The sequence below is a fragment of the Vombatus ursinus genome, unplaced genomic scaffold (assembly GCF_900497805.2).
Source record: "Vombatus ursinus unplaced genomic scaffold, bare-nosed wombat genome assembly UNPS02014786.1, whole genome shotgun sequence".
In the NCBI taxonomy this organism is placed as follows: Eukaryota; Metazoa; Chordata; class Mammalia; order Diprotodontia; family Vombatidae; genus Vombatus; species Vombatus ursinus.
This window is the reverse complement of record NW_020954564.1, coordinates 18,327,379-18,349,705: the sequence shown is the minus strand read 5'-3', so window position 1 is coordinate 18,349,705 and position 22,327 is coordinate 18,327,379. Positions and strand designations below refer to the sequence as shown.

Sequence of the window (22,327 nt, the reverse complement as noted above, 5' to 3'; positions counted from 1 at the left end):
AAATTAGTTTGGTTAGAGAGAGTGAGACTAATTACAGAAGGATTTAAAAGGTGGGCAAAAGAGTTTAAAACTCTAACAGGAGCTCTTAAGCAAAGAAATTAAATGAGGAAAGCAATGTGTTAGGCATTACTCTGTGACAAATTGGTTTGGAGAGATGAGTGACTACAATCAAGAAAACCAAGAGATTTGAAATAATTCAGGCATAAGGAAATGAGGATCTATCCGTAGCAGTGGGAATAGAGAATAAGGTTGGGGGGGGGTCAAGAAATATTTCACAGAAAGAATAGATGATTCATTGATTGACTGGATATAGAGTATCAGGCTAGTTTCTAGACAGATAGAATAATGTTCCCACAAACAGAAATGGGCAAGTTGGGAAGAAGGGCTAGAGGCAAAAATAATAGGTTGGTTTGGGAGAGACTAGGTCTGATCCTACAACAGGTCACCCAATTGGAAAAGTCCTGCAGGCAGATGTAAATGTGGAACTGAAGTAAAGGTGAGTTATCAGAGGTGATGTGATGTGGCTTTGTGGATCATCAGCATAGAACGGATAGTTAAAGCCTTGAGAGTTGACTAGCCCTAGGAAGAGAAGAACATGGAGCAGAGGACAGAGCACGAAGAGAGCTCACAGTTTGGGACATGAAAACAGTAAGAAGAGAAAATCTGGACTGGACAAGATTTAAAAAATCAAAGAAGGATGTACTTTCAGTAAGGGATGTACCTTCAAAATGAGGCACCGAAGTTAAGAATCATTAACAATGAAAAAGACTGTCAGTGTTAACTTTCTAGAACAGATTTCATACAGTAGTGGGGATGGGTGTTAGGATTTTAGTAAGGGCAGGTGGAAGCAGTGGATGTAGGCAATACATTTGAGAAATCTGATTAAAAATGAGAAATCTGAAGGAAGGTAAGGGGCAATAGGGCAAAGCAAGAGAGTTTCTTTGTTTTGTTTTCTTTTAAGATATTTAAGGGCAGATCTATCCAAATTTGAAGACAGAAGGAAAAGGGCCAGTGAAGAGGAAGAGAATAAGGATGCTAAAGAAGAAAAGAATATTCATGGGATCAATGTTCTTGAAGAGGTAGAAAAGGATAGGATCCAGAGAGAACAGATGTTTAGATAGCAGCCCTTTTCCAATGGCTTCAGGGATTTGGAAGTAGGGAGAGGGCATTTTGAAGAGGGTTTCCTAGTAGACATATCCCCCGAGTGACCCTCTGAGCTGGTTTTTACTCACTCACCTGAATAAATGCACCTTGAGATTTCTCTTTCCAGGATCCATGGCTCCTCCCCTTGCTCCAACTGGGAGATCATATCGGGTTTGGAAAAGGGATACCCTGAAAGGGGAAAGAAATGGAAAAGTTATTTGTGGAGGGATAACATCATCTCAGAATTAAATTCTGGTCATTTCCTCTTCAGGAACGAAAAGTAATGACATTAGAAAGCCCCAGAACAATGCAAAAGACTCTTCAAAAGTACTCAGCATTACTAGATGTTTCTAGAAAGAGAGGGGAAGAGATGATCTTAACTCAGAAATATAATTTGGCTCATAAATCTCTCTCTTTGTTAAAAGAATGGGAGCCTCCCACATTTATAGATGTTTTCAGTGGGACTTTTTGGGAGAATTCTTCACCTAGGGAAGTAGGTGACTAGAAAAATGTACACGTACAGTAAAAGTGATTATGTGAGGCACAATGAATCAGTCACATCCAGTCCCATAAAACAAAGCCCTTTCACTTATAAACAGGGAGCAGAAACGTCTAGACTCTTGATTGCAAACTGATCACAAGTCTTTAGCTCCTTCACCAAAAAAAACCCAACAAACCTCAGCTAATCAATTCACAGACTCCACAGTTTTTAACAATGGAGAAATCAAAGAAACCCTAATAGGAAAGTTCAATATCATGGGGAGAAACTGCCCTTACCTAGAAAAACCAGGTTCCTGTAGTTCTCCAGCATCACCTCCCTATACAGGTTCCTCTGAGCAGGATCCAGTTGTCCCCACTCCTCCTGAGTGAAGTCCACTGCCACATCTTTGAATGTCAAGGATTCCTGAAACATCAAAGCCAATTTCATTGCATAATAGTATGTCAACAATATATTTACTATTTCTATCTGTCTACATTTATTTATGAGTTATTTTTGTAAAACTGATGTGCAATGCTGGGAAAAATAGGTTTACTCCTTTAGACTGCATTCAATAATTGTCATTAGTTATCATATTTAATTTTCCTAATATTCTATTCTGACCTTTAACTTCTTGGTTTTTTTTATTATATTTCTCTACAGTGGAGAGAGGCACATTGAAGTCTCATATAATTACTGTCTTATTACATAGGCCTTTGTATAATTTCAGTTAGTTTTTCCTTTAAGTACTTAGGTTCTATACTATTAGGAACATATATAGTTCATAATGAAATCATTTCATTATTTCTGATACCTTTAAGTATATGATAGTTTCCTTTCTTGTCTCTCTTAATCACTTCCATTTTTACTTTTGCCTGAGATCAAGACTGATAGGACAGAATGCTCATCTTATCTGATGTTAGTTAAATTCAGAATAAAATAATAACAAATACAGCTACTCCAGGTCAACTCTAGCCAAGTCAAAGAAAAGTCACAGTATGGTTATTCTGCTCCCAACTGGAAGGACTGGGGGGAGATGGACCCAAGATAGTGAAGTGGTAGGGGACAGTGGGGTGAGCTCCACTCCACAAAGTTTTCCAAACATAACTAGAAAATCCTGATGAGAAAAGCCAGGAAAAGTCACAGTGAGTCATTTGTATAGCCCAGCTTAGCACAGGGAAGTTCTCTGGACACTGGAGACTGGGTTGGCCAGGAGCATGCTATATACAAAACACTCCAGAAGCCAGAAAGAGCCTGTACACTAGGGCAAGAGGAAGTCTCAACTCGTACTAGGACACTACCAGACTCATAATGGGGTACTTCAATGGGGAACAGGTATAAATTGGCAATTTTGTCTCCTACTACCTAGTTTCAGGTCATAGATCCAGGGCAGACTGAGAAAGGGACCTGTACATAGGGGTGGCATTCCTCAGTAAGGAATCCCTGGTCAGTGTACCAAGAAAGGAGGAAGCCAACAGCAGCAGGAGTGGTGTAGCTCAGACCCTAAGCTCAGAGCACTTTCAGCATCTAGCCCCGCCTGCTGAGAAATAATCAGGGAGGGACTAGATAAAACAGAACCTAAATTCTGCCACTTGGAACCAAGAGAGCTTTCCAGATGGTTACTGGGAGGAAGTCCAGAAACAACTTACTCTTACACAAACCCAAATCGAGGTCAGACATTTGCAGAGCTCAAAGCATAGAAGCACCAATTTGACTTTTGCCCTGGATCAGACCATTTTGGGAATCTCTGAAAACTTGCATATCACCAACCTGTCCCTGAGATTCCTGAACAATACACTCAATAACCCAAGAATGCAGCAACAGGATCAGCCCAGACCTTTTTTCCAGAAATGCCACAGAGCCCAGCCCTAATATCAAGTCTGAAGTCAGTAAGTAGGCTGAAGAAATGCATAAACAAAAAAGAACTCCACTATTGTAAGTTATTATGATGGCCAGTTATTATGATGGCACAGGACATGAACACAGAATAATAAAATGATGCCAAAATATCTACAAATAAAGTCTGAAAGAAAAACACAGCTTGAGCACACATTCAATTAGAATTCCTGGAAGAGATGAAGGAGGAGTTAAAAACCATTTTTATAAGTGAAATGAGAGGAATTGAGGTAAAAATTGGAAAAGAAATGAGAGCTATGGAAGAAAGAATGAAACATGCTGCCCATCTCCCGACAGAGAGGTGAAAGACTCAGAATGTAGAATAAGACAAGTATTTTTAGGACATGACCAATGTAGACATTGGTTTTGAGTGGCTATACATGTTTGTATTGGGCTTTGCTTTTCTCATGCTCTCAGATGGAGGCAGTAGGGGGGTGGAGATTGAGAAGGACGATATTGGCTCATTAAAACAAACAAAAAATTTTTAATCTAGGGTTGGGTTTTTCAAGGCATGATTAGTGTTAGGACAAGGGGATAAGAGATTCCAGAACGGAAGATAGTGAATAGTTGAGTTGATTCACCAAAGAGTTTAGACAGGGAAGGGAGCAAAGAATAGCCAGTGAAGGGATATATAAAATAATATATCTATTATTAAAGGGATGGTTTCTGAACATTTTAAAATGGAAGCAGTGAAAACCAAGAGGCATCATAACTTTAAAAAAATAGATCAAGACAAACTAACCTTCCTTTTTTAACAAGGTTATTAAACTGGTAGATCACAGAAACACCACAGTCATAGATTTCAGCAAAGTATTCGACAAAATTTCTCATACTATCCTTGAAGACAAGATGGATAAATATGGACTACACGATACTATGGTCAGGTGGATTCAGAACTGGTTTAATCACCAAAATGGAATAGTCATTAATGACTTCCTATCAACTTAGGGGAGAATCTCTAGTAAAGTTTCCCCAGAAATCTATTCTTGGTCCTACCACTATTTAACATTTTGCTTTCAACAATGTGACCACATTGACAAGGTGGGGTATTGGGAAAAGGATGCTCATGAGAATGAGGAGACTGGACATCATACCATATGAGGACTAGTATAATCTGAAAGAAAGAAGACTTGGGGGACATAAAAGTTATCTTCAAAATGTGGAGAGTTGTTATGGGGAAGACAGATTTGACTTGTTATGTTTGGTCCCAAAAGCAGAACTAGAAGGAAGGGGTAAAAGTTGAAAGAAGAGACAGAGTTTGGGTCAATACAATAAAGGACTTCCTAAGACCCAGCAGTGTCCTAAAGTAGAATGGGAAGCCTTGAAAATTAATGGACTCCCCTTCACTGAAGGTCCTTCAAGAACAAGATGAATGACCATTCACTGGAGATGTCCTAGAGGTAATTTCTATTCAAGCACAGGGTGGATTAGATTGTTTCTAAAATCCCTTTGAATTTTTAAATTTTGCTTCTTAACTATAATTATTGTTACCACTGTTACTAGCTACTATAATAACAATGTAAGTCACAAGGAACATACTGAGGATTTAAATATACTTTGTGTTCCCTAATCTCTCTCTAAGAGGACGTTGGTATCTATTTTTGCATCTTATACATTAAGCTCAGGAGCATTACCATTACCTTGTTCAGGGGCATCCTCTCCAGATGGGATGTTCACTCTGCAATTCAAATCTGCATCCCTAGAAGAAAGCCGGCCTCAATCAATCAGACTGCAAGCTTAAACATTCTGTTGAGAAACCCTGTGGGTCAAAGATATCAGTTAGAGACAACCGCAGGAACTCAATATCCTCAGACACAAAACCTCAACCTCATGCTCACCACCCATATCTAATAAGTTACCAAATTCTGTCAATTTCATCATTGTATTCCCTTTTCTATATTCTGTCCTCTCTATTCCTACTTCTATCAGGACCTTACCAGTATCCACCTACCTGTTTTACTGACATAGCCTCCTAACAGATTTTGCCACTCCACACTCTCCTCATCCCATGCATTCTTCAGACCACAGCCAGATTGTCCTTATTCATGTAGATCTGATCAAGTTACTCCTCTGCTCTATACCATTTAAAGGCTAAAGTCCAAACTCCTAATATCTTGACATTGAAAATCTACCCTACCTCTCATATTAACATGTGACAGTAATAGCCTCAGCCACACAAAGGAGGCTCTGGCTCCTCTCTAGGCCTTTAGGTCACTGCCCTTCTCAGGCCAAGAGGTTTATAAAGAATGAAAGTTAGATAATTTGTTCAATAAATACCTGAAAGGTCACATGATGCACTGGCAATCACACCAGATCTTGAGTCAGGAGACACTGGTTCAAATCCTAACTGCGACACTTATTAGTTGTGTGATGTCTTCTTGGAGCCTCATTTTTTTCATCTGCAAAGTTAAGATAATAATATTTGCATTATCTAACATGGTTTATTTGAGGAAAGTGGTTTATAAACCTTACAATGTCATAGAAATGTCAGTTGTCAATATTATTACTTCTATCAAATACAGGTTCTTAGGGCCAAACAAACTGCATAGGAAGTCATATCCAATCACAGTTCTTAGTTTCAACTTCTCTTTTGTACTATCATATTCTATTCATTATGTGTTGTATCCCCCTACTAGATTGCAAGTTCTATGAAGGCAAGGATAATTTTTCTCATTCATAAAGGTATATGGTACAATTCCAGCACAGAATTCCGAATGTTATACTGAATTCTCTCCTGCCCCTCCCCTTTGTCCCTGGCTAAAAAGACAGATGTGTATTTTATTTATATATGTGTGTGTGTGTGTGTGTGTGTGTGTGGTCTCATTAAGAAATTGTGTATGTTACAGAGGCTGTGAAATTTTTCTTAATTACAAGTCACTATCTGGGAAGTAATTCTACAAACATTTTTAATTCCCAAGTCAACAGGTACATGGTCTAAGGGAATTTGCTTCCCTTGCTAAAAGTCTTTACCAACATTTCCCAATGACTGTTGATATATCAAGAGAAAAATGATTTACAAAGAATTGTAGGATTATGTAAGTCTTTATGCTAGAAGCAATTAGTTTATATAAGAACAGTCACAGAGAAGCTATTTTTTATAATGATAAAAAAATGAAAAAAAATTAACAACAGGATGGGAATAACCAAGCTAACTGCATTTTACTTCATGGCTATGAAAAATTACAAACATATGCATTATATCAATACATAAGCAACATGGAATAAAGGAAAGGGCACTAGACTATGAGTCTGAAGACCTGAGTTTGAGTTCTGGCTATGCCTCCAGCTAACAGACATCAGACAATTCACGGCAAAGTGTAATGTTAAGAGCACTGGCCTTGTAATGAAAAGACTTGGATTTGAATTCTGGTTGTGCTATTTACTGCCTGTGTAATCCTGGGTGAGTTATTTACTTTTTAGGGACTTAGTTTCTTATCTATAAAATAGGGGCAATAATACCTACCTACCCAAAAGGGTTGTTGCTATATAAATATGTGTTATTGCCATTCTGGAATCTGTGACTCCAAAGTTGTAGTATTTTGTATTTGCTACATATAGAAAAATTAATTACATGGTGGTAATTAGTTTCTACATTATTTGGGTCAGTCCTCAGCTAGTCTTTCTAATTTTGAAGTTTGTCAATGCTTATACTCATGTCAATGCTTACACTTATCTTTGTATTATGAGGAGACACTTATGGACTTTAATGGAAGATCTTTTTTGGACTGAAATAGGGAATTCTAAAAAAAAAAAGAAATTCCTTCTACTAGGAAAGAAAAGCACCTTTTCAGCCACTTATAGTCTTAGAAAAAATGCCTACTACTCTGAGAAGTTAAATGGCTTTCCCAGGCTGACCTTGCCAATATGTGTCAGAAGCAGGACTTGAACCCAAGTCTTCCTGATTCCAAGGCTGCCTCTCTATCAACTACTCCAGGTTACCATTAATAACAATGAGTAATAATAATAATCATTGTAGTATATTAATGTCTGTAGAATCAATTTTAACTGTGTATAAATGTATATTTAAGATCATGCCAGAATGAAAGTAACTAAGAGTAGGGTTTTTTTCCCTACTAAGTTATTTAAGTCAATAGTTTTTTTGTTGTTGTTGTTTTTGTTTTTTGTTTGTTTTTTTTTTAGGCAATTGGGGTTAAGTGACTTGCCCAGGGTCACACAGCTAGTAAGTATCAAGTGTTTGGTCTGAGGCCGGATTTGAACTCAGGTCCTCCTGACTTCAGGGCCGGTGCTCTATCTACTGTGCCACCTAGCTGCCCCAGTTTTTTTTTTTTAAGTGACACAACTTCATTTTATATTCTGAACCTTAAAGTCACTCAGGAAAAAAAAAAAAACAGAAAAAAATGAGATCCCCTGGAGACCAATAAGTACAGTACATTAGTTGTTAACTAAGCCAGAATCCAGTTATTCCAAGCTGTGGTATAGTCATTAGGCTTTGTAGTTCAAACACTATCACTTTCCAGCTCAGGAATCTCTAACTTTTACCTCTTGGATAAAATATGAACCACTCTGTTTGGCACTTAATGCTAGTTACAATCTGACCACAACCTACCTTTCCAGGTTTATTACACATTGCTCACATTTACAAACTCTACATTCCAGCCAATCTACTCCTTCAGTTCCCCATAACCATAAATGTCATTTCAATCCCTGTCGCCTTAATTTTGCAAAGGCTTTCTTCCAAGCAGAAAAAGAAAGATTCACTTTTGTCTCTGCACCCCAGCACCTAGCACAGTGCCTGGCATGTTATAGGTGCTTAATGTTTGTTGGTTAATTGGATCATACTCCCTCACCTCAGACTCTTCCCTAACTTCCTTCAGGGTTCAGTTCAAATGTCACCCCTTACAAAAGAATTTTCCTGATCTGCTTCTTCCCAGTTTTTAGTATCCTGCCCCCAATTATTTCTGATTTACTCATCTTTGTACATAAAGATATATGTAAAATCCAGGTCAGGAACTCTTTTCTTTTTTATCTTGGGATTCCCCAGTGCCTAACACAGTATCTGGGAACATGGTAGGGGTTTAATAAATATTTGTTGAATGGATGAATCTTAACTCTGTCACTGATTTACTGTTTGACTTAGCTTAAATCACTTTCTCTGTGTTTTAATTTCTTCTATCAATCAATAAACATTTATTAAGCACCTCCTAGGTGCCAGGTACTGTGCTAAGCACTGGGGATATAAAAAAGGAGGCAAAAGACAGTCCTTGCCCTCAAGGAACTTACACTCTAACAAGTGAGACAACAAAACTGCAGGCCGGTTACACTCGATGGCCTCCAGTTCTGAATGCTGTAGAAGGGCTGGAACAAACACAGGTCTTTAAAAAAGCCTCTAAGACCCGTTTTCCTTCTGCCTTTCCCAACCCATCTCTCCTCCCAGCCTGTCCATGAGGAAGGTTATTCTCACCCTTCTCAAGTAATGAGGCTAAGGTAGTGACAGGTGGGCGGGGTCAAACTCACTCCGAGAGGAAGGGAAAAGAGAGGAGAGGCGGGGAGTGGGCGGGGCCGGCCCTCGGCACACGCGCACAAGGGAAAGCTTGTCAGGCGTCCCCAAGGTCCCTTTAACGCACTGCTTTGCCTGCACCCCTGGGCTCCGGCCCCGCCCTCAGCGTGGAGAGCTGCCCTGATCTGACTGAGGGGGCAGCGGGGAAGTCGTTCAGATGCCCGGGCCACTAAATACCTGGTGTTTGGGGTCCCCGGGGACGAACTCACCACAGACAAAGGAGGCGCCTCCGAACAGAAATCCCTACAAACCGCATCGGGGCTGCGCGCGCATTCCCAGGCAGACAGGAGCTGCGCCTGCGCAGACGCAATCTAAGACTGGAGCTACCTGCCAGAATCGTCTTTGGGGATCCGCCAAAGCCTTCAGTGAGTCACGCAAAGACGAGCTGAAAGGGGCTTTTTTTTTTTTTTAAACTATTAGAATGTTCGAGCTGGAAGGAGCGTTAGAACGATAGAATGCTAAAGCTGAAAGAGCTTTAAAACAAAGCATTCAGCATCAGACCTGGAAGAGACTTCACTTCAATAAATGGTACTAGGACATAGAATGTTACAATCAGTCGACAGGTATTAAATGCCTACTGTGTGCCAGGCTCTGTGCTAGGAGCTGGGCATACAATATAATGAATGAAATACTCCCAGTTCACAGGGAACAAGGATATGTATGTGTATATATAGTATATATAGAATAAATATAAGGTGTCTCCAAAATCAGTGTAGTTTTAAGCTTTAATAACTTAAGTCAATCAGCTAATAAACCTTTAAGTGCCTACTATGTACCAGGTACTGTGCTAAGCTCTGGGGTAGAAAAAGAAGCCAAAGACAGTCACTTCCCTCAAGGTGTTTACAATCTAATGAAGGATACAATAAACAAATATATACAAATAAACTACATACAGGATAAATAGAAAATACTTAAAAGAGAGTAGTTAATTATTTTAATGTTGGAATTGAAAGGGATTGGGAAAGGTTTCCTTTAGAAAATTTAGAAATATCAATGACCTTAGAAAAACATGGAAAGACTTGCAGGAAATAATGAAAAGTGAAATGAGCAGAGCCAAGAGAACATTGTATACAGTAACGGAATATTGTTTTAAGAATGATTTTGAGAGAATAAGTAATTTTGACTATTATAAATATTCAAATTAGCTATAAAGGACAAAAAAACTATAAAGGACATATGAAGAAAGACGTTATTTGCATTCAAAGAAAGAACTGATACATAGAAGTATGTATAGAATAATTTTACATAAACATACCTAATTGGTCTAATGGTAGCCATCTCTGAGGAGGGGGAGGGGAAAAAAGGGGGGAAAGAAATTTACTTGATAACTTTGTTGAGTATTTAAAAGGAATAACAAGTTGTACATAGTGAATTTGTGATTTCATGTGTGATCATCTTTTTTATTGTACTGTTATAGAAATGCTTGTTGTATTCCATAACTTTAAAAAAAGAAATATCAGTGCTATAAATTTGCAAAAAGTCATTTGAAAGGTTAATTATGTACAATTTAAAAATATTGTTTCTTATTAAAATTCCACAGTCACTGTCATGTGACTATACATCACTCTAGATGATTGAATTTTGTAAAAAACAAAACAAACAAAAAAAAAACCCCCAAACTTTTAGCAGCTGCTGCTCAGTGACTAAAAGGGTTTCATTTGTAACCCTGACATAAGGTCACCCAAAGAACAAGTTTTAGTGCATACACGCAAAGATCAAGTTTTGATGTAACCCTACGAGAAAAGTATTAGATCTATTTCTTATGGATATAAATCAAGTGACTGAAGTGGTCAGGCAAGAGGACTTCTATGGATTCAGGATTGTGAGACCAATATCACCCAGAAACTGTTTCACAGGCAATGTATAATGACAGGGTATCCCAACTTCTTAAAATTGAAAATTTAAACTTATTATCCCAAATTCATAAAACTAAAGAAGTGTAAAGTAAATTTAAATAATTGAGCTTCAAAAATGATGTTTTTGCAAGTTTGCAGCATTATGCTTCTGAAGCTAGTAAAGCTTTAAACTGCACTAAGATTTTTGGGACACCCAAATAAAGAGAATAAAGTAGTTAAATACAAAGTAATTTAAGAGGAAAGACACAGGCAGTTCATGGTGTGAGAAAGAGCTTAATGTAGTGGTGTAAGGATAATAAAAGCCATCTAATCTAACCTCTTCATTTTACATATGTGGAAACTGAGCCCCAGAGTGGGAAAGTAACACTCCCAAGGTTGCACATTGAGAACGAACAGTCAAAGCTAGAACCCAGTGACTGGTAGCCCAGTGCTCCTTCCCCAGAGGCTCCAGCCATTCATTTCCCCTAAGTCCTGATTGTTATCAGTAACTTTTCCCTAACCAAGTCTAGTAATAGAGTTCCCAAGCCTCTAAACAAACTTAAGCCCCTGGGTGAGAGGGGGAAAGACTGAAAGAAGATCTCTGATCTTCCCCTTAGTCACGGACCATACTCTTTGCCCTTCATGTCTCCATAAAGACACAGCAGCGCCAGCTTGTCTCCATGGAAACCTTATAAGCCCCAACTCTTAACTTCCTCCACCAGAATGGGTACCAGAAACAGCCCTTATGTTGTGTAATGCAGATCATATCAAGTCTAGGGACTGGTTCAAGAGAGAGGTGGAGGCATGGAGGGGGCTGGGAGGTGGGGGATTTGGGGAAACAACACACAAAGGCTAGAGCAGTGGAGGCTCAGGAGCTGGAATTTTGCTTAGACCCTGACCCAGTTGTAGTTTACAGAAAATCTCTGCCTCAGTAGGCTGGCTCTGACCTCTCAGAAAGTGAGTTTGTTGTTGATAGGGAAAGAAATGGGAATAAAAAATAAAATCTATAAAAGAAGCCCAACAGTACCTGAAGATTATTTAAAGACATTATCTAGAGAGGCATATGTGTTATGTTAGAAAGATCTCATATTAAAATGAGGGTTAGAGAAATAGCCGTGGTGTGGCTGATAAAGAGCATTGGGGTCAGGAAGGTCTGGATTTAAATCCTACCTCTGACACATACTGGCTATATGATTCTGGGCAAAATACAACCTCTCTGTACTGCAGTCCACTCCAGGTGTATAGCAGTTCCTCACAAGCAGCTGCCTACACTAGGGAAATGAAGAAAAAGGAGGAGGAGGAGGAGGAGGAGAAAAGAAGACAGCTTTTCCCATCAAAATTCATTACGTTCCCCCATTTGTCCCTCCCTCAAACTTTCCTATTTCTATTGAAATTCCTATTTCTATCATCCCAGTAACTCAGGATCATAATCCAGACTCCTCCTTGAGTTTTCCTTTTCCCTCACCCCATCCCCATAGCCACTCTGAGACCCTACTATCCTGATTGGCTAATCCCTTTTTTTGGATTGCCATTTCTGGAGGGATGCCAACCATGCTCACTTAACTCTGACTTTACTTACTCTTGAAATTTCTCCACCTCCTCAAGAAACACCTTGCCCCTACATGGGTACCGTTCCTCATGGCCCCATTTTTAGCCTCTCTTTATGTGTTAACTTGCCCCATTAGGATGTAAGCCTCTAAGGGTGAGGGACTTTCTTATTTGCTTATATTGTACCTCTAGCACTTAGCATAGTGCTTGACATGTGCTAAGTGCTTTTATCTATCAGTCTAATTAGTTGTCTTGTCATCTCTTCCTCCATGTCTCCTTCATCTTCTCTCCACTCAGACACACCTGTCATCATTTAAGAACTTCCAATTAGTCTTCCTGCATGTCTGTGCCTTTACACATGTCTTCCACACATTGGATGAACTTCCTGCTCACCTCTCTGCCTTTTGGAAATCCTAGTATCCTTAAAAGTTCATTTGAGTATCATCTACATCAGAAGTATCAAATTGTGGTTGCCTTGGGCCTAACAAAACTCCCAGTGCAACTTAAACCAGATTAAAATGTAACTGGGAAATGTTTAACAAAATAAACAAAAATACAATACAACATGGGGTAGCTAGGCAGTGAAGTGGATACAGCACTGGGCTTGGAATCAGACTCATCTTCATGAGTTCAAACTCGGCTTCAGCCACTTACTAGCTGTGTGACCCTAGACAAGTGACTTAACTTTGTTTGCCTCAGTTCCACATCTGTAAAATGAGTTGGAGAAGGAAATGGCAAACCACTCCAGTACCCTTGCCAAGAAAATCCCAAATAGAGTCACAAAGAGTTGGACATGACTGAAACAACTCAACAACAACATTACAACATAATGTTAATTTATGGTTTTCTAAGTCAAAGTGCCGCCTCCAGGGATCTGTTTCTGTTTGAATTTGACATAACTGTCTAGGTGAGTCACTCTTTATTCAAATTACCTTGCATTTTACTCATCTGTGTGCATACTGTATCGTCTTAAAATGTAAGCTCTTAGGGAGCAGGGACTGTTTTATTTTTGGTTTTATATCCCTTCCCCCTTCTCCCCACCCATCACCTAGCACAGTGCTTTACACATAGATGCTTGATAAATGGTGGTAGTTGTCACCTTGGGACCCAAAGAAAGAGCATTGGGATTGATTCCAAGGTCTGTTACCACCCACGGGATTTTGAGCTTGTCCCTTCCCCTCTTTGACCTTCAATTTCCTTATATTTAAAGTAGGATAACAATGCCTACCATTCCTACTTCTCATGGTGCCTGAATAATTTTCCCCAAGCAAAGATTTGGTCATGGCACTCCTGTGCTTAAAACCCTTCAGTGGTTCCATATCAACTACTGAGTAAACTTTAAATTCATGTGCTTGCCATTCAAGTATTTCAATCAACCAACAAACATTTATTAAGTGCCTACTATGTGCCAGGCACTGTGCTCCACAATCTGGTTCTACACTACTTTTCCAGGCTTTTCTTTTACTACTCAGCACCATGTACACTGCAGTCCAGCCAAATCAGACAACTCTGTGTCCCCAAACACTCTGTGAACTCACACATCTTTACCTTTGCTCAAGTTAGTTTCTATACCTAGAATTCACTTTTTCTCCTTCTTCATGTGGGTAATTTCTAACACATCCTTTAAACTTAACCACTACCTCCTCCAAGAAGGTTTCCTAGTAATGACATACGCTTCAACTTCATATGTGGTGCTTTCTTTTGTATATATCCAAAGGATCATAGGACCATATTTTCTGATGGAATGACTCTTAGAAGTCATGTGACCCAAACCTATTATTTGTAGATGAGGAAAATGAGGCCTAGAAATTATTTTGTATATATTTTATATTTATTTAGCCATGTGCATGTCATCTCCCTCCAATAGAATATAAGCCCCTTGAAGGCAGGGAAAGTTTTATTTCCTTAGTGCCTCATACTCAATAGGCATTTAATTAATACTTTTAAAACAAATGACTGAACAAATGAATTGATTAAAAGACAATACACAGGGGCAGTGAGGTAGAGTCCATTCCAGTGGAGTCAGGAGGATCTGAGTTCAAATCCCAACCTCAGACACTTAACACTTACTAGCTATGTGACCCTGGGCAAGTCAATTAACCCTGATTGCCTCACCAAAAAGCAAGGGGAAAAAAAGACAATACACAGTAACAAAATCCCCGATCATTGGATTATTAAAGTATTTCACTAGTGATGCTATATGGCTATGAATCATAGCATACCACTATCTTAGAAAAATCAAAATTGCAGGTTACCCAAAGAGCAATGGAAAGAGATATAATGGGTGAAAATGAATGGAAGAATATTAACTAATAATTTGCATGTCATAAGTAATATAAAAGATATTATGAAGGATACAAATGATTGGGAAAAAGTGTGGGTCAGTCAAGTAGTATAGATGGATGGTCCAAGCACTAAAGTGTTATTTGTGACATATTTTAAACACCAAAAGATACATTGTTAGCAAGATGGTGGAATGGTTGTTTTCCATAAACCTCTCAAATGCAACAAACCTCAGAAAAAGGAATTATGTGCCAGATACAGAATAATCAAAGCTGAATTCATAGAATATGAAGACTGAAACATTACACAAGGTGAAATAACATGGAAGAATTTAAATATTTCAAGTTCCCATTTAAGAGGCTACACTCTTCAAACCTCTCTATATGCTAGTTGTAGTAGGTACAACCAACTTCAAAAACTTGGCTTCATGGTCTGACCTTAGGTATACCAGCCAGGTCTCTGACAGCAATGAAAGTCTGACCTCTACCCCAAAAGAGGAAGCAGACATTGATTCTGTCCAATTAAGAGAAAGCAACAGGAAGGTTAAGCAGTAGACATGGACAGTATAGCAATGTGGTAGAATCAGCTAGACAGGAAGCAGAGCCAGCTGGAGGAGAGTCACTATGTTGGAAAGAAAGGGAACTAGAATCCCAAATGGAAACATTCCTTGTCCTCTAAAGTTTACTCTGGCCAAGAACAGGAGCTAGGCCCCCACAATCCCCATCCAAGTCAAGGAGGTGAAAAATGCCCTGCCCTGGATGAAGGTCTAAGCAGCATTGGAAGGAGAAGACAGAAAAAAAGGAGGGAAACTAGAGACAAGTGTCTACAAATACAAGCTAGAGGTCAAAATACCAAAAGAATAAAGGAAAATACCTTAGCAAAAACCTCACCCACAAGCAGATAAGTAAACCAACAGATAAGTTCATAAAAATAAAATTAACAATAAATAAAAACTAAAACAGAAGCTATAATACTACAAATGAGTATTATGCCATGAAGGAAAATGAACCAAAATTTCCTAGTAAGCATATGGATGTCACAGAAATCACGAAAAACAGCAAGAAATTCCAGGATGATCCAAATGAAAAATAAAAATGTTAAAAGAAGAATAAATTAGGTCAGAAATCAGAGCTTTCAATGTAGAACTAAAAATTTTTTTTTTAAAAAATCAATAGATTAGAAAAATTTGAATATGCAGTGGAAAAGCAAATGGGTAATTACAAAGGAGTAGAAGCCCTTAGAGAAAGAATAACAGATGTAGAATACAAAAACATAAAAGTGGGAGAAAATTTGGCAGAAGAGTCAGTCAATAAACTTTTAGTAAATGCCTACTCTACAAGTCACTGTGCTAAGTGCTGAAGATACAAAAACAAACAAAAGAGTCCCTGCTCTCAAGGAACTTACAATCTAATGGAGACAACACACAAACAAACTATATATATACAGGAAGGAATTAAGAGGGATTGGGAAAGACTTCCTACAGAAGGCTAGGTTTTAGCTGGAACTTGAAGGAAGCCAAGAGGTGGAGATGAGAAGGGAGAGAATTCTGAGCACGGGAGGATAGCCAGTGGAAATGCCTGGACTCTGGAGATGGAGTGTCTTGTTTGAAGAACAGCAAGGAGACCTGTGTCAATGAATCACTGAGTATGGGAGTGGGGAGAGGGATATTGTTAAAGTGTAGGAAGACTGGAAAGGTGTGGGGGGAGGGGAGAAATTGAAGGTTTTTGAAGGGTTTTTGAATAGCAAAGAAAGGAGTTTGTATTTGATCCTGGAGGACATAGAAAGCCACTGGAGTTTATTAAGTATGTGGTGGGGGGAGGTGTTAGTGATGTGATGTGGTCAGACCTAATGCATTTAGGAAGATCACTTTGACAGCTGAGGGGAGGAGGGACTGAAGTGGGCAGCATCTTACTGCAGGGAGACCAATCAGCAGGCTTATTGCAATAATCCAGACACAAAGGCCTGTACCAAGGTGGAGGCAGTGTCAGAGGAAAGAAGGGGGAGTATATGAGAGATGTTATGAAGGTAAAATCAACAGACCTTGGCAACAGATTGAATATGAGGAGCGAGAGGCAGAGAAGATTAGAGGATGATACCTAAGTTGTCAGCCTAGGTAACTGAGAGGAAAAACAAAAGGCAACAACATTAAAAGAACATGAATTCTGTGCAAGTCAAAGCAACCGACCTTGAAGGGAGGATGTACAGGAGTAATTTAAAGATTATAGTTCTCTAAAACAGAACATGTCAGTTTTTACATTTTAGACTCAAACACCAGAACTCAACTGCAGAATAGAGAAAAGAAAAAGAAACATATCTTAGCCTTAAATATTGAAAATTAAATACAAAGTATGAAAAGAGAAAAAAACATGTCATGCACAATGGAACATGAGAGGATTCAAAATATATAGCAATACATTTTCATATCAAGAAAGCCTGTATGATAAATTCTATACATTGTGTTGAGAGCTAAACATCTTTTCTCTGCTTTCTTGCAAGTTTTCTTTTGTTCTCTGCTGTGCACTATTTACTTTGTTCTTTCTCCCCCCTCCCCACCCGCCCCCGAAAATTTTTTTTTTAAAAGCTGAATACCACACTGCAAGAAAAATAAAAGAAAACTTTCCAGGAACTTTTGAATTTAGAAAACAAAGTGCTGATATATTGAATTCATAGATCACTAAAGTAAAACAAACAAACAACTCATTTTGATGTTCCAAAACTCAAAGAACCGTAAACTGCAATCTAAAATATCTTTAAAATTTTTATTTCTTAATTCTTTTCATTCTGAATTTTACCAACAGAAAATAGCATTTTATATATATTAAAGAACACAAAAAGAGTGAATCTCCATTTCATATTGCTTGCTTTTTAAAAATAAAGTCTATAATAAATTCAATATATTAGTTTCAAAACTATGCCACTTTTCTGTACTTCCTTCTGAACTTTCTTTTTTTCTCCTTTGTGCATTTTTAAAAATATTACAATGACCTCTTTTTACATTTAAAACAAATGCTACAATTCCTGCCTTCTTCTTGGCATTACTACTGTTACCTCTCTTTTCCTCCCTACCCCACCCCAATTAAAAACTGAAAGAAAACTCTCGTAATAAATAAGAATAATCAAGCAAAACAAAACCCATAGTAGCCATGTCTCTTTCTGTACCTTGTGTCCAACCTCTCTCTGTCAGGAAGTTGTTTTTTTTTTTAATTAATTTATTTTGATTTATCAACAATCACTTCCATAAGCTTTTGAGTTTTCAATTTTTCTCCCCCTTCCTCCCCACCTCTCTCCCCAAGACAGCGCACAAACTGAGGTTATACATATACATTCCTATTAAACATATTTTCACATTAGTGATGTAAGTAAGAATTAGAACCAATAGGAGGAACCATGTCAGGAAGTTATTTGCATACTTCATTATGGGTCTTTTGAAACACGGCTGGACACTGCATTGATGAGAATTCTTGTCTTTCAAAGTTGTTTTTCTTTACAATGTTTTTGTCCTTGTATAAATTGTTCTCCTAATCCAGCTCATTTTGCTTTGCCAGGTCATATTACCTAGGATTCTCTGAAACTGTCTCCATTTCTTCCACATTACAGAATATATTCCATTACATTCCTACACCACAGTTTGTTTAGCCACTCCCCAGTTGCCTGAAAGGCAAGGAAAGACAACCCCTTAGCTTCTCCACCTTGTCTTTTCTGGCTTCTCTCTCTAAGAGCAAGGCAATCTATTTCTTCCCCTCAGGGTTCTAGGATTACCCCTGAGAGGTTCCAGGGGCTTATTCGTTAATTCTACTGGCTCCAGCTTCCTTCTGGGTGTGTTCTCCCAACTATTAGCCAACAATTCCTCAGTTCCATTTAACAAATTAATATCAATATACTTATTTTAAGTATATATATTATATATATCAAGATATATAACATATATATATATATATCTTACTTTGAAGACATAGTGAAAATAGAAATATAAACATTCTCCCCATACCATGTCTGTCACTGGGGCAAGTGGTCTTAGTTCAAACAGCTTCTACATAGCATTGGTCCCCCCAAGTTCACATCCAAATGAAGCAACACAGCAAAATTTCAGGGATGCATCTAAAGTAGTATCCTGAGGAAAAATTATACCTCTGAAAACATATTCAAAAAATATAAAAATGAGATTAATGGAATGAATATGCAATGTTTAAAAATCTAGAAAACCAACCAGTAAAAATCTAAAATAAGCAACAAAGAGGAAATCTCAAAAGTAAGAGGAAAAACTGACAAAAAATAGAAAGCAAAGGACTATAAAATGATAGGCAAATCTAAAAGCTAGTCCTTTGAAAAGACTTACAAAATTGGTAAAATTTTCGCTAACCAGTTAAAAAGAGGGAAGAATATCAAATTGCCAAAATAAAAACTGAACAAAGTGAAATATCAACAAACAGAAAAGAAAATTACAGGATGCAACATATTATATACAATTAGGTGCTAGCAAAATTGAAAATTTTAATATATGGAGGATGACCTAAAGAAATATAAAATACTGAAATTAATAAAACATGAAATAGAAATGTCTTAACGTATCAGTTGCATTAAGATATGTACATATATGGATGTGTATATATACATATATACCATATACATATACTTATTGTGTATATATGAATACATGTATATGTGTGTATACAGTTATATCTATATATAATCTCCCTAAGAGCAACTAGGTGGTACAGTGAATAGAGCACTGGGCATAGGGTAAAGAAGACCTGTGTTCAAATTTGGTTTCAAACACTTACTAACTGTGTGACCCTGGGCAAGTCACTTAACTACTCTCTATCTTCCTTAGTTTTCCAAACTGTAAAATGGGAATAACAAAAGCACCAACCTCCCAGGGTTGTTGTGAGGATCAAATGAAATAATTCTTGTAAAAAACACAGTACCTGGCACATAGTATGTGCTTAATAAATGCTTGTTTCGTTTGCCCTTCCTCTTTATTCTCTCCTCCCCTACCCAGAGAGCTATCCTTTGCAACAAAGAATGAAACAAAGCAAAAAAGCAGCTAAACAAAACTAACCAACATAGCAATGTAGCCTGAACATATAAGTAATATTTCATGCCCACAGTTCCTCAGTCTTGCAAAGAAGGGAAGGAGGTTCATTTTCTTATCTCTTCCTTAGAACTAAGCTTGGCCATCATAAATATACAATGTTCAGTTTTGTTATTTTTCTTGTTGTTTAAATCTAATTTGTTAAATTTAAATTGTTGCAATCATTGTGTATATTATTTTCCTGGTTTTATATACTCCACTTCGCATCAACTCATAAATGTTGCTATGCTTCTCTGAAATCATCGTAATTATCATTTATTAAAGCACAGGAGCCACTCCCCAGTGGATAAATGGTCAAAAGAGAATAGTTCTCAAAAGAATTACAAATCATTAGCAGCATTATGAAAGATTATACCAAATCACTAAAACAAAAAAAAATAAGTCAAAACACCTGTAAGGTTTTATCTTATACCTATCAAACTGACAAAGATGTCAAAAAATGGAAATCGCCAATTGTAGAAGAAGATGAGTACACTAATACCCTATCAGTATAACTGTGGATTGGTCCAGTCATTCTGAAAAGCAATTTAGAATTATGCTATTTTTAAAAAGTGACTAAATGCCCATATCCTTTAGGCATGCACCCACTGTTAGGTACAAATCCCAAGGAAGTCAAAGATAGAAAGAAAGATTCCTAAAATACTAAAGCGTTCACATCAATACTTTTTGTAGAAGCAAAAAACATGAAACAAAGTTATTGTCTGTTAACTGGGAAATGGCTATACAAATTGTGATACACAAATGCAATTGAATGTTGTTCTTGTGCTTTAAGAAATTGTGAATATGAATCCAGGGTTTACACAAATGTGTGTATGAACATATGTGTATGTGTATGTATGTATTATATATCTCTATATACATACATATATACATACACACATATAAAAACTGATAAATGTGAAGTAAACAGAATCAGGAATACAATATACAAAGCGGTTATCACAATGTAAACCAAATTTTTAAAATCTGAAACTGAATGCCATATAATTATAATGACCAACTTTTGGCTCTAGAGAAGAAATGAGGAAATGCACATCCCTTCTTTTATAAAAGATGTGGGGGTGACCATGGATACAGGATACTGCATAAAACTGTCTCATATGTATTGGTTAGTTTTGCTTAACTTTCTCTCTCTCTTTAAATCTTCATTAGGAGGGATGGATTATTAGGTAGGGAAAAGGAATTTTTTGGAAATGAATGTGATGTAGCAGAAAAGTTAGTATTTTAGAATGAATTTTATTAATAGATGCAGTATCTTTACTGGTTGAGGTTGCTCAACCCACAGAAGTACAAACTGCTACCTTACTGCCAGGCCATAGATTCACAGACTGCTGCCTGGGTCTGGAATTAAACCAGTGGATGAAACAAAATGTTGTTCAAAAAATAAAATTTACAACACATGCACAGTTCTAGAGTCCCCACCTTGTGTTTGGGCTCTGTTTTCTCTGGTCATAACTCTCTTCCCATTCCCTCCAACATAGGACTCAGATTTTAAACATACTATGATCACAGAAAGAGCAACTAGGTGGCACAGTGGATATGGCACTAGGCTTGGAATCAGGAAGACTCATCTTCATGAGTTCAAATCCAGCCTCAGACACTTATTAGCTGTATGACCCTGGGCAAATCACTTAGCCCTGCTTGCCTCAGTCTCCTCATCTGTAAAATGAGCTGGAGAAGGAAATGGCAAACCACTCCAGTATCTTTGCCAAGAAAATCCCCAAATGGGGTCACAGAGAGTCAGACACAACTGAAATGACTGAAGAATGATCACAGAGAACATATAAACATGTAAAGAGATATGTTTATATGTTATCTATAAACAGATATGTTTATATGTTTTATATAAACAACAGAAGGGAGTATATCCAGAATCCTGTCTCCAGATTATGGATTCTAACAGGAAAAAGAAGTGAGAAAAATAAGTTTTCCCCTGCATCTCATAAACCAGATGGGAATCACCAATGCCTGCTAGTTTCAGGACTAAAGATCCTCTTTCCTCACTGATCTCCAACTCGATTCCAATATTAGGATCACCTCCACAGTGCTGATCTCAAGCAGCCACATTTTAGGTCCTCCTGTCTATCTTATAGAAATCCAGGTAGTGGCTGCTTGAGCTCCATCATCTGCTCAGTGATTAAGAAGTCTTAGGGGCAACTAGGTGGCACAATGGATAGAGCACTGGCTCTGGAGTCAGGAGGACCAGAGTTCAAATCCAGCCTCAGATATTTAGTAGCTATGGCAACTCTGGCAACCCAGATTGCTTCAAAAAAAAACCAAACAAAACAAAACCAGTCTGACTTTTAAGGATAGCTAAAGAAAGAAGTGGTGGCCAATCTTGGATCTTATAGATCTTGTACCCTTCAATCCTATCATGTGGCTTTATGCCACTCTCTTAGACTCTCAGTGAGGGGAAAAGAGCAACCATTTTCTTATTTATGCCAAGATCATCAGAACTTATTTTGCCAAATTTAGGACCAATGAACCCAATGATCCAAAGAGGTAAATTTCAACCCAATATAAAGGAGGATATC

General features: G+C 37.8%; 1 protein-coding gene across 2 annotated transcripts in view; it reads right to left on the bottom strand.

Moving 5' to 3' along the window:
* LOC114046881 (zinc finger protein 79-like) overlaps positions 1-22,327 on the bottom strand; it is a 72,272-nt gene that overhangs the window by 27,237 nt on the left and 22,708 nt on the right. Inside the window, exons 1-5 of one of the 2 annotated variants that reach the window (XM_027867469.1) lie at positions 9,245-9,312; positions 5,795-5,916; positions 5,158-5,276; positions 1,921-2,047; positions 1,237-1,332 (exon numbers count right to left, since the gene is read on the bottom strand). The exons of the other annotated variant lie outside the window; for it this stretch is intronic. Coding sequence (XP_027723270.1) covers positions 1,237-1,332; positions 1,921-2,047; positions 5,158-5,172 — 238 coding nt within the window. The 5' untranslated portion in view covers positions 5,173-5,276; positions 5,795-5,916; positions 9,245-9,312. Of the gene's footprint in view, positions 1-1,236; positions 1,333-1,920; positions 2,048-5,157; positions 5,277-5,794; positions 5,917-9,244; positions 9,313-22,327 lie in introns of those variants that run through there. 2 annotated transcript variants of the gene reach the window in all.